Source organism: Prosopis cineraria, unplaced genomic scaffold (genome assembly GCF_029017545.1).
Source record: "Prosopis cineraria cultivar Desert tree isolate PC_DT_omini unplaced genomic scaffold, ASM2901754v1 PC11, whole genome shotgun sequence".
NCBI lineage: Eukaryota > Viridiplantae > Streptophyta > Magnoliopsida > Fabales > Fabaceae > Prosopis > Prosopis cineraria.
In genome coordinates this window covers 969,649-983,822 of record NW_026555342.1, presented here as the reverse complement: position 1 = coordinate 983,822, position 14,174 = coordinate 969,649, and the positions used below count along the sequence as shown (strand labels likewise).

The 14,174-nt window shown below is 29.7% G+C and overlaps 1 protein-coding gene across 1 annotated transcript; it reads left to right on the top strand.

Annotated features, from left to right (window-relative positions):
* Window positions 1-6,157: 6,157 nt before the first annotated feature.
* Window positions 6,158-11,767, top strand: LOC129285578 (MADS-box protein JOINTLESS-like). The gene is made up of 6 exons (XM_054921322.1): window positions 6,158-6,339; window positions 7,103-7,154; window positions 8,231-8,311; window positions 9,961-10,002; window positions 11,490-11,528; window positions 11,629-11,767. The coding sequence occupies exons 1-6, from the start codon at window positions 6,158-6,160 to the stop codon at window positions 11,740-11,742; spliced, it is 510 nt and encodes a 169-aa protein (XP_054777297.1). The 3' UTR covers window positions 11,743-11,767.
* Window positions 11,768-14,174: the final 2,407 nt, after the last annotated feature.

Below are 14,174 nucleotides of genomic sequence, written 5' to 3'. Positions count from 1 at the left end.
TCAAGGTTTTCATAAAGACTTGGCATTGATTTTGAACAAAATTACTCACCTATAGTGGATGCAACTACCCTTTCTTGATTAGTTTGGAAGCACGTGAGGGATTGGATTTATGTTTAATGGATGTTGTTACAGCCTATTTAAATGGCTCACTTGATTTAATGAAAATTTCAAAAGTATTCGAATTGCTAGAAGCAAACAATCAAGGTTCTCAAGAATCCCTTTATGGGTTAAAATAATTTGGACACATGTAGTACAATTGCCTTAGTGAATATTTTATAAATAAAGGATATAATAATGATCATATTTGTCTATGCATTTTCCTTAAAGATCTTGAAATGAGTATGAAATAATCTTCATTTGTATTGATGGCATAAATATTATTGGAACTTCTACAATGCTTTCTATGAATTTCTTAAAGCAAGAATTTGAGATAAAGAACTTGAGAAGGATAAAATTTTACCTTGGATTACAAATTGAATATTTGAATGGTGATATTTTTGTGTACCAAGAAGCAAATATAAATTGGCTCTAAAAGCAATTTTATATGGACAAAACACATCATCTACAGACTCTAATGGCTATTAGATCTTTGGACAAGAACAAAGATCCTTTTAAGCCTCAAGAAAATGATTAAGAACTACTTGGTCTAAAATTAACATATCTTAATGCCATTGGAACACTAGCGTATCTTGCTTATTATACAGGACCTAATATATGATTTATTGTTAATCTATTAGCAATATATAGTTCTTCACGAACAATAAAACATTGTAATAGAGTTAAACATATTCTAGGTTACCTTGGAGGTACTAAGGATATAGTTTTATTATATTCTAATAAAATAAAGCAGGATTTAATGGGTTATGCAAAATGTAGGATTCATATCAAATGCTCATAATGGTCGATCTCAAACAGGCTACTTGTTTTCTTATGGCAGCACTCCTATTTTGTGGTGATCTATGAAATAGGTTATAGCTGCCACATCTTTTAATCACTCAAAAAATTTACCAATGCATGAAGTAAGCTGAGAATGCATCTAGTTCTTTCTTTTGGAAAAATCATCCCAACAATCATATGTGAAAATAATGCAACATGTGTTGTTTAATCAAAAGAATGATATATTAAAGGAGATATAACAAAGCATATTTCACCAAAATTCTTCTTCACACATGATATTCAGAAAAGTGGAGAAATCCAAATTCAATAAATTCTTTCCAGTAACAACTTAGCATATTTGTTGACCAAAGCACTCGCTACTTTAACTTTTGAGAAGTTTATATATACAACATTGGAGTTCCCAGGTTTAAAAATATTAACTGATCTAGTCATGAGGGGAAGTTTATATATATTGTACTCTTTTTTCTTTAATCATATTTTTTCTCATTGGATTTTTCATGGAAAGGTTTTTAATAGGGCAGTGTTAGAAATATATTGTGTATTCTTTTTCCTTCACTAGGATTTTTTTCCATTAGATTTTCTCTAATAAGGTTTTAATAAGGTACAATATCTTTTATGGACATCCAAGGGGGAGAGTTATGAAATTTAAGATATTATGTGGATGCCTATATCTTTCAGTTACTTTGATATTTTTGGGTTATTCCAATATCTTTTAGCTATTATTATTTTATGTTTTATTTATTATAGTTGATTACATTTATGCCAATAAATAGGGAGTATCTCAGTTGTATTCAACATATTAAAATGAGAATCATCTCTTCTCTCACTTTCTGAATATTCTCTCCTCTTCTTCTAAATCTCTATTTAAACATAAAATTAATTTTTAGCTTATGGTTACATTCATTTTTGTTTTAGTAGCAAAAAATGTTATTTAAAAGTATCAAAATGATCATCTTTTACTCAAGCACTTAACTCGTGTAAAAATATAACGTTGAGTCTTTCCATAAAAAAATCATTTAATGTTACTAAAATGTGAAAACTTAACAGAAAATAATCATATGGAGCAATCATACTTCTTCTTCTTTTTTTTCTTCTTCTTCTTTTTTGGGGGGCCAACGTATTCATACTTTTACTATTAGTACCATTGTATGTCATTTATAGCGCTACAAATATTTTAATCCTACCTAGCATAACACCACTACATGTTTTTGCTTCAAACTTGCACACATATTGAGAGTTTTACTCTCTCTATCCTTAATTGTACTCATGGACACATAACAAGAAAACGGTTAAATTAATTAATGTTTGAAAATTGATTCCATTTTCCATGTATACCCTTCATTGATACTCTACATTTCATCTTTCCAACTTTCTGTATAGGAAAGTTTGCTCCTGAAATTAAAATAATTTTGATATAAAATTTAACATGTAATTTATAATAAAAATACTCACATTGCAGTTTCCAGAAAAGAAATGCTCCATAATGCCCTACTTAAATTATTTTTTGGACAGAACTACTTAAAAAATCATCTGGAGCCATGCCTCTTACGTATATATATTCCTAAAAAAAGATAATTAGTGAGGGATTTAGCAAGGGATTCTATCCCTAGTTAATTACTACAAAAAAATTTAACCTTTGGCAATAAATTTTAATTATATATTTAATTATTTTCATTTAAAAATAAAAATTAAATTTAAAAATAACTAAAATATTCATAATAAAATTATTTAATATTTAATATTTTCTTTATTTTAAGTTTCTTTTCATTGAAAAAAGTATATTTTATTAAAAATATAATATAAAGAATAATTTAAATAAAATATAAATATTTTTAACATATTAATAATTGAAAAAAATTTAATATGTATATATGTATGTATTTTTATAATATATTATTTTATATATTTATGTAGTTAAATAATATATCATGTAATGACTATAAGTTCCTTTCAATTTAACTGGCAAAAAAAGAGAGTATAAAACTTGAAAGATATGAAGTCAAGGGTTTATGTTTTGGCTTTGGTATAAACATAATGAAGATATGATATAGTAATTACTTATAAGGAGCAAGTGGCATAACGTAAGGTGAATTGTCATGAGTTGTTGCACACGAGGCACGAAATGATAGGTGATATGACAGTTGATGAGACACGAGATTGTTGGTGACATATCATAAATTGACGCACATATGGTGGGTGATGTGGCATTATCATTTTAAAATATAGACATATTTAGTGAGGAACTAGCGAGGGCTAATCCCTTGTTAAAGTTATTGAATTTGTTAAATTCTATTTTTCTAGTACTGTATTCCTATCAAATTTGAAATAAGTTGCATGATTTAAATTTTATGAATAGTATGATTCTTTTAAATTTTAAACTATATATTAATATATTGATTATATAAAATTTATAAAAACTTAACTGTACTATTGATAAATTATAACTTGTGACAAGTTAGACCTTTTTGCTTCCCCCCCCTCATACACTCAAAATTCACATATCTACTAAATGTATTTTGTTTTACTTTTATATGAATTTACCTAGTTTATTTAATTTTGCAGTGGGAACGCCATCATGTCTCAGTTTTGTTGGAAGCTAACTAGAACTATTTGAAATATATAAATTTAGCTAAATTATATTTTTAATCCTTTAACTTAAATATAAAATTTCATTTTGATACTTTAATTTTATAAAGTGTTTTTTCAATCCTTTAACCCTAATACCATCAATTTTATAACAAAATTTTTTACATTAAACTTTAAAATATTAACAAAATATTTTTAAATGTTGATATACTGAATTTAATTTTTTTTAAAAAATAATAATATTTGACATAAAAAAATTATTTAAAACTAACAGTATTGGAATTAATGACTGAAAAGATATATAAAGTTAGAAAATCAAAAATATACTATGGCCTATAAATTTAAATACCTAAACTACTTTTCTATTGCTTAACGGTGTGTTTGGCTTGCTAGTGAAGAGGGGAGGGAAGGGTTTTATGTTATTTTGTTTCATTTTGTTAGAGGAGGGGGATCTTTAATGATCTTTTGTTTGATTAAGATGGGTAAGGGATGCAAGATAATAACTAATTTTCAATTATATCCATATATGATGATTTTTATTTTTATTTATTTCTTATATAAATTAATTATACATCTTAATTTAATTTTCTTAATGTATATAAAATTCAATTTTATCCTATATATACTTTTGATAATTGCATGAAAATTAATATAATAATAAAAAATTGACTCACCCTCTTTTTATGATGATAATGATGATAAAAACATCTGAATGGAGTTAGTGGAACCAAGAGAACGCTAATCACAACCCATCTTCTTCTCTCCTTGCTTCTCCCATTGTTGCTGACAATAGAGTCCCAGCATAGCAAGCAGCCAAATGTTCATCGCCTTACCTAACACACCCTAATGAAGGAATTATTATATTATTAATAACTGATGAAATTGAATTTTTCTTATATTTTACATTAACTTTCATGTACAATGGGGAGACTCTCCATCACAATCAAGGAATATGAGGGAATACAAAAAAGTAACATACACATAAAAAGCATTTTTTTAATCAAAAAGCATTTAAATAAAATTAAATGATAATTTAAATGATGAATTACAAATTCTGGAAAAGTTTGAATCCTAAACTTATATTTAATATGTTTTAACTCTAAATAATTAATTTAGAGCAAGTTCTCCCTGCAGTCAAATTGGCATAAATGCTCATTACTTTTTTTTTAAAAAAAAAGTGGAACCGGATATGCAATTTCCACCCCTGTCAAATTACACTACCCCTCTCCCCCTCTCTCTGTGCAACAACCCAATGGTAGTCAGAGTGCCATCACTGAGCACTCCCTTGCACACCAAACCAAATCCTCCATTTCTAATTACATTTGCTTTAATGAACCCCTCCGTTGCCACTTCTAGCTCTCTGTATTTGAAACACTTGGAAATCCTTTGAATTTAGGTGCTGTTAGTGCTGGCCTGCTCATGTTTCTTCCATAAACTTGAGGCAGGATTCTAGGCGATGGAGAAGGAAGATGATGAGTGAAATGGCAAGGAGAAGCATGAAAATTATACATCTGATCTCATTTTTTAAAATAACAAACATTTATGCCAACTTAAAGGTCGAAGAAAAATTATTTAAATTTAATTGTTTAGAATTTAGAACATATTAAATATGAATTTAGAATTTAAATCGCTTCTAAGCTTATAATTTAACGCCTAAATATAATCTAAAGTCTAAATTACCATTTAAGCCTTTAAATAAATATTAAATAATTCTTTTCAAACTTGTTTTTGGTGGAAAGAAATAAATATATACAAAAGTTCCCTGACCAAAAAACAGACCCTTTACTTTCTCTTTCTAAGTTCTCTGTAGCCACTATTTTAAGTTCGTATCCTTCCTCGCTGTAGCCTATTAAATGTTAGAGAACAGAAAAGGGAAGAATATGAAATTAAAATAGTGGCTACAGAAGAAACATCAACTTGGCCAAAAAGGGCAAAAAAGCATACATATTAATTTTCTTAGAAAAGCCATCAATGTACGAACCGCGAAAGCTGAAGAACAAGAGAGAAGAAGAAGTCTGCGATATTCATAACACAAGTCTCTTCAATATCTACCAGGTTGGATTCCTTATTTTCTGGAGCTTCGGTTTCACTTTCTTTCTTCTGAAAATGCTTTATTTGCAGTTTTTATTTATTTTTTTGTTCTCTCTCGGTAACTTCTGGTTTGAGGTTCATTTCGAAACACTCGATTTTTTTTCCTTTTCTTTTCTCGCTTTCCATTTTTCATCTACTGATAGCTGAGTTTCTCTTTCCTAATTTGGTCGCAAAGATATTGTTGAGCTGGAAATTCTTCCTTAGCTCGATTTATTGTACTTTTTTCAATTATTTCTTGTTATTCTTCCAAGATCACTAATCTTTCTGTAGTTTATATGTTTAACAACAAAGGCAACATTTTCTCACTTCTTTCCCGATTCTCATCTCTGATCCGTCGGTTCTTAGTGGGATACTTGGATTTTGTGAAGAATAGTAGCAATAGTAATAATAATTCATTGTAGATCTTTCTCTATGTGATGTGAAACCACTGGATATACTGTATGTATAATACCCTCTCTATTAATCAGTTCAAGCACAGTGTTACCCCTACTTTGATTCTGCTGATATATATATATATATATATGTATATGTAATTTTTTGACTGTATGTAATAACCATGTGTTACGGATGAAGAAGAGGGGAAATGACGAGAAGAAAGATACAGATAAAGAAAATAGACAGTGTAACAGCAAGACAAGTGGCTTTCTCAAAGAGAAGGAAAGGTCTCTTCAAGAAGGCACATGAACTCTCAACTCTCTGTGATGCTGAGATTGCTCTCTTGGTCTTCTCTTCCACTGGCAAGCTCTTTGATTATGCTAGCTCAAGGTTCTTATATATATATATGTTATATATATGTGTGTGTTATCTCTACACTTAATTTCATTCTTACACACACACACACACATGTACAAAGGGGTATTTAATTCTCAAACACGCACAGAGAGAGAGAGAGGTTTCCACAATATCATAGTGATTGATTTAAGAATGCAATATGAAACTGTATGAGTACTCATTATTATTATTATTTTCAATATGTGTGTGCGCATCTGCACTTAGCATCTCTCACTTTGTATGATCGATAAAAGTAGCTACCTAGGAATATGTGTTTTGATTTTTATTGTATAACTTCTTAATCTGGTAATACAGCAGCATTTCTCATCTAGTTGATAAGAAGCTTTTGTAACTGTTGCCATTAACTCCATGATCTTCCTCTTTTAATAAATTGAATTCAAAGGGTTAGAATTATAAGTTGACCACTAGTTAGAATCTACATGATTCTTGTTTATTTATTTACTTCTAACCTTAAATTGCAATGCATGTGTTTTAATACTGCTGTTTCTGTTAAGTAAGAACTTAAAGGTCAACGAATGAATAAATATTTTTATGGATTTGATGAAGTAATTGAATCATAATTAGTATCCGCACAGTTGAAGGCGCTGAGTAAAACCATTGGGATTCTGAAGAATTTCATTATTCATTTTGACATTTATAAAACTGTTCTTAATTATGTGATCTTTTGCATTAATAGATTTCATGGGATAAAATGGATAAAGGCACTCAAATGAGTTACTGTTTTTGTTGGTTTCAGTATTCAGCAGGCAATTGAAGGTATGATCAACATTCAGCCATTCAAATACAAGGTAAATCATCTGTTGATGTGCAGGTAATCAATGGGTCAATATCAATCATCAATATGTTTATATAAGTTATAGAAACTTGTACTTTATTAGCTGTTAACGATATGCCATATCTTATGTTTTGTGCAAATAAACATATGTGGCCTACTCTGTTTACTTAACTTTTTTGCTTTTCTTTTCTATTTTGGATAACATACTTAACTACTAGGTAGTTTCTCTAAATTATGACTTGCACACACTCCCCCCAACCCCTCTTTCTTATTTGATTGACTATGGGATTTGACTACTGAATAACTAAGCAAACGCTTATTATCAAATGAACCAGAGGGGAAAAAAGGATTTGCTTCACCAACAGGGGTGGGTCTAGTAGAAGGAGTTAGTCCCTCATAATATAGCGAACCCAAGTTCGGATTCCCATCAGGAGAGGTACAAAACTACAAAACTACAAATTTAGTATCCGATCATGCCTTAAATAAGATTATCTCCACTTGGAGGACACCTGTGAGCAATAAAGGGGGGGAATCTCCTTCTTTGGAAGACTTAAACTCACCAAAGAAATTAAGTTCATCATACCTATAATTATCCCTCCATCTTCATTCTTTGTAATTTGTTGTCCATAACTTCCTCCCCCCCCCCCCCCAAGATTTTCCCCCTTCTAGGTTTGATCAGGTTCCAGGATAATAGGGGCTAATCTTACGAACAAAAGTGAAACTGAATTGCCCTACAAAAAACCTAGGTCCTGAATTAGCTCCACAGGAGGACCAAAAAGAGCATTGCTTTGAGGGGTGACATAATGTTGAAATCAATTTATGATAATATATGAAGTAATGGATATTAAATCATGATAGGCTAATCTTCTCAAGTCTTTTTGTATCTTTTTTTTTTTTAAATACGTACAAGCTTGAAGGTGATGAGAACGAGCTGCACAAGGCAGTAGTAGCAGAAAAGACTCGTGAATTGAGGTATACAACCTTGTACTATACATACCATGCATGAATGTTCACAAGATTATTATGTTCCTAAGACACATGATGATTTGCACTATAAATTAATTCAACAGGCAGCTGAATGGGTAAGAGCTTCAAGGATGCACGCTTGAAGAATTGCAGACACTAGAGGAAAGACTTGAAAGGGACTTGTCCCGTGTTTCAAAAACAAAGGTTTCGATTTAATCCTTTTTGTGCTTCAACCTTGATCCTCTCTAAAGTTTGTCAAGTTCTAACAAAATTCTAACATCTCCATCCCAAAATTTAAGTCACGTTTTAGGAGATTTGGGATACTCAAAATGTTAGTCATTTTATAGCATTAAATGTTATCTTTTCAAATTTTTCCCGCGAGAGATTTTAAAAGAGATATATCATTAATATGAGATCATACTTTAACAAGGGTTATTTCGGAATGTTCAAGTAACTTTTGAAAAGTTCAAGATGTTCAATTAATTAACTTTAACCAACTTTATTGGTTGGGGTAAAATAATTAAAATTAAAGTAACTTGCATTTTGGGATAGGAGGAATAAAGTATACTATTAATAAGATACTTTGTCATACTCCTTCAGTTTAAAAGTATAAGGCATTTTTATTTAAATTATACTATTGATAAGTTACTTAGTTATTCTTAAACCAATACTATCTTTTCATATTTTTCTTTATTTAAAAGGGTCTATTACTTAAAGGTGAAGGAATAGTTTAGTGATTTTTTTATTAGAGGTACTTTTGAAAAAAAAACTCATTAATTTCACATTGAAAAATTAAAAATGTCTTTTATTTTTAAAAATATAAAATCAGAAAAAATTCCTTGTATTTTTTGAATGTAGGGAGTATAAAGTTTGTATTTGTATATATGAAAAAAGGAAAATATATTATACTAGTATTCTGCAGAGAAGTTTATGAACTTCAATAAGGGTTTGTTTGATTGAATTCTTGAACTCCCAAATCTCGATTGCATTACCAAATATGGTGTGTGTTTTATATTCTTTTTGTTGTATGAATCCTAATCCTATGAAAAGACTCATTACCAGACTTGTGGAAGGATGATCCTCCATAAAAGCGTGAGCAATCCTGATTACCAAAAGCTGGAATCACACCATTTCCACTAATACCCTTCATCTGTGGATCTATGATGGGATTTTTCCCCCTTGTGGGCATTTTAATTGGTTTGATTTTTTTATTTAAATATCAAAAATATTTTTTCCCATTTTCAGTATCATACCAAATTAATTTATGGTTATTGTTCGTTCCATTTTCATATTTCCTGTGGACCAAACAGCCCTAAAGGCACAAACTTTAAGAGTGTTAGGATTCCTTTATGCTATTAATTTCATTCTTCATTTACTTTTAGGAATTGAATGTAGAAGAAATATAATATCTTTTCATCAATCATGAATCAGTAGTCACTGTATCTTGTAAATTTGTAGAACTTACCTCACCTTGTTCACAAGCTATATTATGAACAACGTGGCTTCCTACATTTTGCCCCATGACTTCTTTTTCTATAATATCTTTTAATGTTTTTTCACAAGATTCGGTAGCTTTCTTTAAACCTACATTATTGCTGATGTAGAATCTACCTGATGTGCACATTTTCTATTTTAAAAATCTATACTTTTACACTTTTTTAAAAAGCAATGCCTTTACCATGAAAGCAAAAAAAAAAAATCTAGTTTAGTGATTATAACTGCTAGTCATCTTTCACTGTGTGAAGAAATTGGCTCGATTTCGTCCTCATCCTATACCTTTATGAGTTGTGATTTTGCGTAGTCATTACATTCAAGCTCTTGATTTAACATACTCACTATGATTATTGTTTCAGGATGAAAGAATCTTAAAACAAATCAATGCACTTAAGAGAAAGGTAAATACTACACCAAACTTAGGATTTTAGGATCTGCTATATATGTGCGCGCGCGCGCCAAAGAATGTTATTAGTATCTATGAATTTATTCACTTTTTATCAACTGATAACCACTTAATCCTTTGTGTGTGTCTAAATATTGATGGGTACAGTAGCTTGTAAAAGGAAATCTCATTATATAACTTATTATACTTCCAGAAGCAGGAAAAACTTTTATGTGAATTTTACTGAAGTGTATTCAATCCATTTTAGACTTGAAGTAGTTCCAAACCTAGAAAGGGTCTTTCACAGTATTGCAAAAGGTACATCTTTACTACAAAAAGCACTATTTAGACCAGTTAAAAATAACTTTTACATTAGTTCCAAAACTGGTGTAGAAAGAGGCAATGTAGAAAGTCTTGACTGTGGACTTTCTACACCGGTTAAAAGACCAGTGTTCAAACTTATTTTAAGCACTTTTTATACTTTCTACAATTGGAGAAAACAAAACCATTGAAGAGTGTGATTAAAAACTTCTTGACTTTAGTCTTTTAGTCTATCTATACAGTCGCAATTACATTCATTCCCATTGTTCTCATATATCTGTTTGGTTGGAGGGAATTGGAGGGAATATGAGATTCTAATGAGTTTGATTTTTAACAAAATGGAGAAGTGGGTTTAAAATATTTAATTAATTTTGCTTACTCTTTCAATTTACAAAATTCTCAAAATTTTATAACCCCACCTATCCATTTCTTTTGAATCGAATTCATTAGAATTTCTCTTCCCTCCTTTTCATTTCCTTCCAAACAAACAGGGGTTAGTGATTAGCCCAACTAAGAAAAACATGAAAATAGAGAGTGTTGACTGAATATTAGATTCATTTGTTTTCTTGGGATCACCATTTCTAGTTTCTTAAATAAATTTGGTACTTTCCCCTCATAAGAAAAGACAATCAATACCTAAACTCTTAAAACGTAAAACATCCTTCTTTTTATTGGACTAGAGCTATAAACTTCATTTTTGTGAATGTAGCCTCTATTTAATTAGTCACAAAACAATATCTGAATCTTCTCAATCAGTGAGGTGCTGACACACAAATTAATGGATGTGAAATGCACAAAAAAGAATATGGAATTAGGAAACTCAAAAAAGTGTCTTATATTATGTAGCGAATGAAACGTAATACACACAAAGATTCACCTATGTTCATACTTGAATGATCAGTTCTCTGAGAATCCCTTTTTGAATAGTCGATTCCACAAGATGCGGTTATTCCAGGAGATTTGATGCTCACTCTTCTCTTCACACATGACACTATATAATTTGAAAATTTCCCATGGTGAGAAGATTCAGATCCATATTCTAACAGACTAATGCATATGATTTCACTAATACATAATGGATTTCAAGAAAAACCCAAGTGATGCTTTTTATGACACTAACAATGTTCCGCGTACACTCTCAGTCACCTTTGCTATTACAATATGTTTGAATTTCATGTACAGGGAATCCAACTCAAGGAAGAAAACCAAAGAATGAGGCAGGTGATCACAGATTTTCAAATTCTTATCCTCTAAATTATTGCCTCTTTTTTCAGATGAAAGTCTTGTAACACAAAGATACACTTGAGCTTTATATGTACAGAGCCTTGTGCATGAACAAGGGCAGTCTTCTGAGTCCATCATCATTTGCAGTTCATCTGACATTAATCCTCCTCAAGACTGTGATAGTTCTGATACATCTCTCAGGCTTGGGTAATTAATTAGTTTATCTACTTTGTTGTAAGGCCCATGGTTAATATTTCATCCATGCAAAAGCAAGAATTAAATCAATTTTCATATATTTAAAATGAGTTGAATCAAGCCTCTAAATAAATGTTGGACTAAAGTGGGATAGCTAGTATTAATTGTGTTTTACTGTTTACTGATCTGACAAAATTGGATTGTCTAAAGTATTAATTATGTTTTACTATGTGTTTTACATTTTTGAAATAATAAAAATATTAAAATTTCAAATATATGTCAGATAGGTTTGTTTAATCTAACTTGAACCGTCTACATTTGATGCTGATGATTTGAATTGAATATATAGACCTTGGTTGCTGTGTTTTAGCATACTGGAAGGTTTCAATTCTGCAAAATAATTTAAATTAAATTTTGAATAGGTTTTTAACTAAGAAATATACAATCCATCCATTTTGTGAAATAATAATAATAAAAGATACTGCTTCTATTTTCTAACTTGTTGGCACTAATATATTTATTCATTCATTTATTTATTCATGTGGCCATTATTGTTCATTCTTCTTAGCACTAACAAGAATTTGGCTTTGGATGTGCTGCAGGTTGTCTTTATTCAAATAAAAGCATAAATGCTTTTTCCTTAGAGAATTACACTTATGAACAGGAAAACACGATCTCTAGCTTCCGTTTAATGGTCACTTAAAAACCATTTTCTTTGTATGTATGTATTTATGTATGTATATATGTATACATCATCTATATGTGTGCGCGCGGGCATGTGAGTGTAGGGCTATCAAGTCAAGCTGAGAGAACTGTACTACAACTCTCTCTCTCTCTCTCTCTGCATACAAACATGATACACACACCACACACACACATACATATATATATATATATATATATATCTAATTTCTTTTGGTTAATTCGCTAAACACTGCAATTAAGTAGTAGTTAGTCATCTGTTGCATTATTGGTAGCGTTGGACTTTTCTTTTCCTCACTCTTTTTTCCCTTTCCTTTTTGGTGGTCGTAGAAGACTTTGAAGAAAACAAACTATAAAGCAATTGTTTATTAATTCAGAAAAAAATGTACGGTTTGAATTGACTTGGCTCCCTAAGGGTACAGCACTAAAAATAATATTTAAAACAACTCAAAAAATTTATATTTAAACATTTCCAATCAAATTAAAACAGAAAAGATAACGCACGTGAGCATGGTATGACACACATCTTAATTAACTGCAAATTTGACTCGAGTTCTAATTATAGTGTCTTCTAAAATATACTATTGGTCTATAAAATATAAGAGAGAATGATAAAGAGGTTTTAAAATGATAAATTAATTTAAGTTAGGTTTTAATTGTCAAATTTTAAAAATTTGTGAGTTCATTTCTGAATTTTGCAAGTGTTGTGATAAATTTATAATTTATTTTTAAAATTTTAACAGGATTGAAAAATAAAAAATTTTGTTTTTCTATTAAAATTTGAAATGCAAATTGTAAATTTATCATAATGGAATTGTAAAACTGAGAGATTGTAAATTCTTAAATTTGACACTTGAAATTTAAATTAATTGATTTTTTTTGGACCTCTTTGTCATTCTCTCATGATATAATGTGCTTGTAATATCATGTAATGAATTTTTTATTTTTATTTTTACCCTCAGACTTTTAATGAGAGATCTTGTAGATTGATCTGTGAAAAAAAAATGGAGGTTTTATAATGTTTACATTCACTTAATTAATAAGAGTAAAAATAGAATCTTGAGCTGTTTTTTTTTTTTTTGAGACAAATTTAACAATATTGCGTATTTCTATAAGATACATGAAACAGTTGAAAACATTTTATATTTTAGAGTATAAAATTTTAATACACGATGAATAATTTTAATGTAGAATCCAAATCTTGTAGCCATCCTACATCCATTAATTCATTCCCCCTGAAAATAAAAAAAAGAAAAACTCTCAAACATATGGTTGGATAATTAGATTGGTTACATGTTTGTCAGCCATGTGGTATTTTTGTCCTTTTGGCCAACTATAGTTGGTTCTTGTATTTTAATTGTATTTTTCTTCAGGTCTTCATAGTTTTATTTCATTGTTCTCAATTCTTTTAGCTTAATTTTGTTTGCAATTAGCCCCTTTAATTTTAAAAATGTGCAAAATGGCTATAAATTAGCACTGATAGAGTTAATTTCAATATAACTACTAATCTTTTTGTTGATACATTACAAAATATGTTGACAAAGAAATAAATTGGCTAAGCATGCTTAAAAATAAAAGAGAGCAAAAAAGCTTCCTTGTATATTTGGATTAAGCAGAACGTGAGAGACAAAGACAAGATTGAGAACACATACATCAATAAAGGGGTTAATAAACTTAAGTATAGGCAAGCAAAATTAACTCCGTCAATGACAACTTATGGTCTTTATGTGCATTTTGAAAATTATA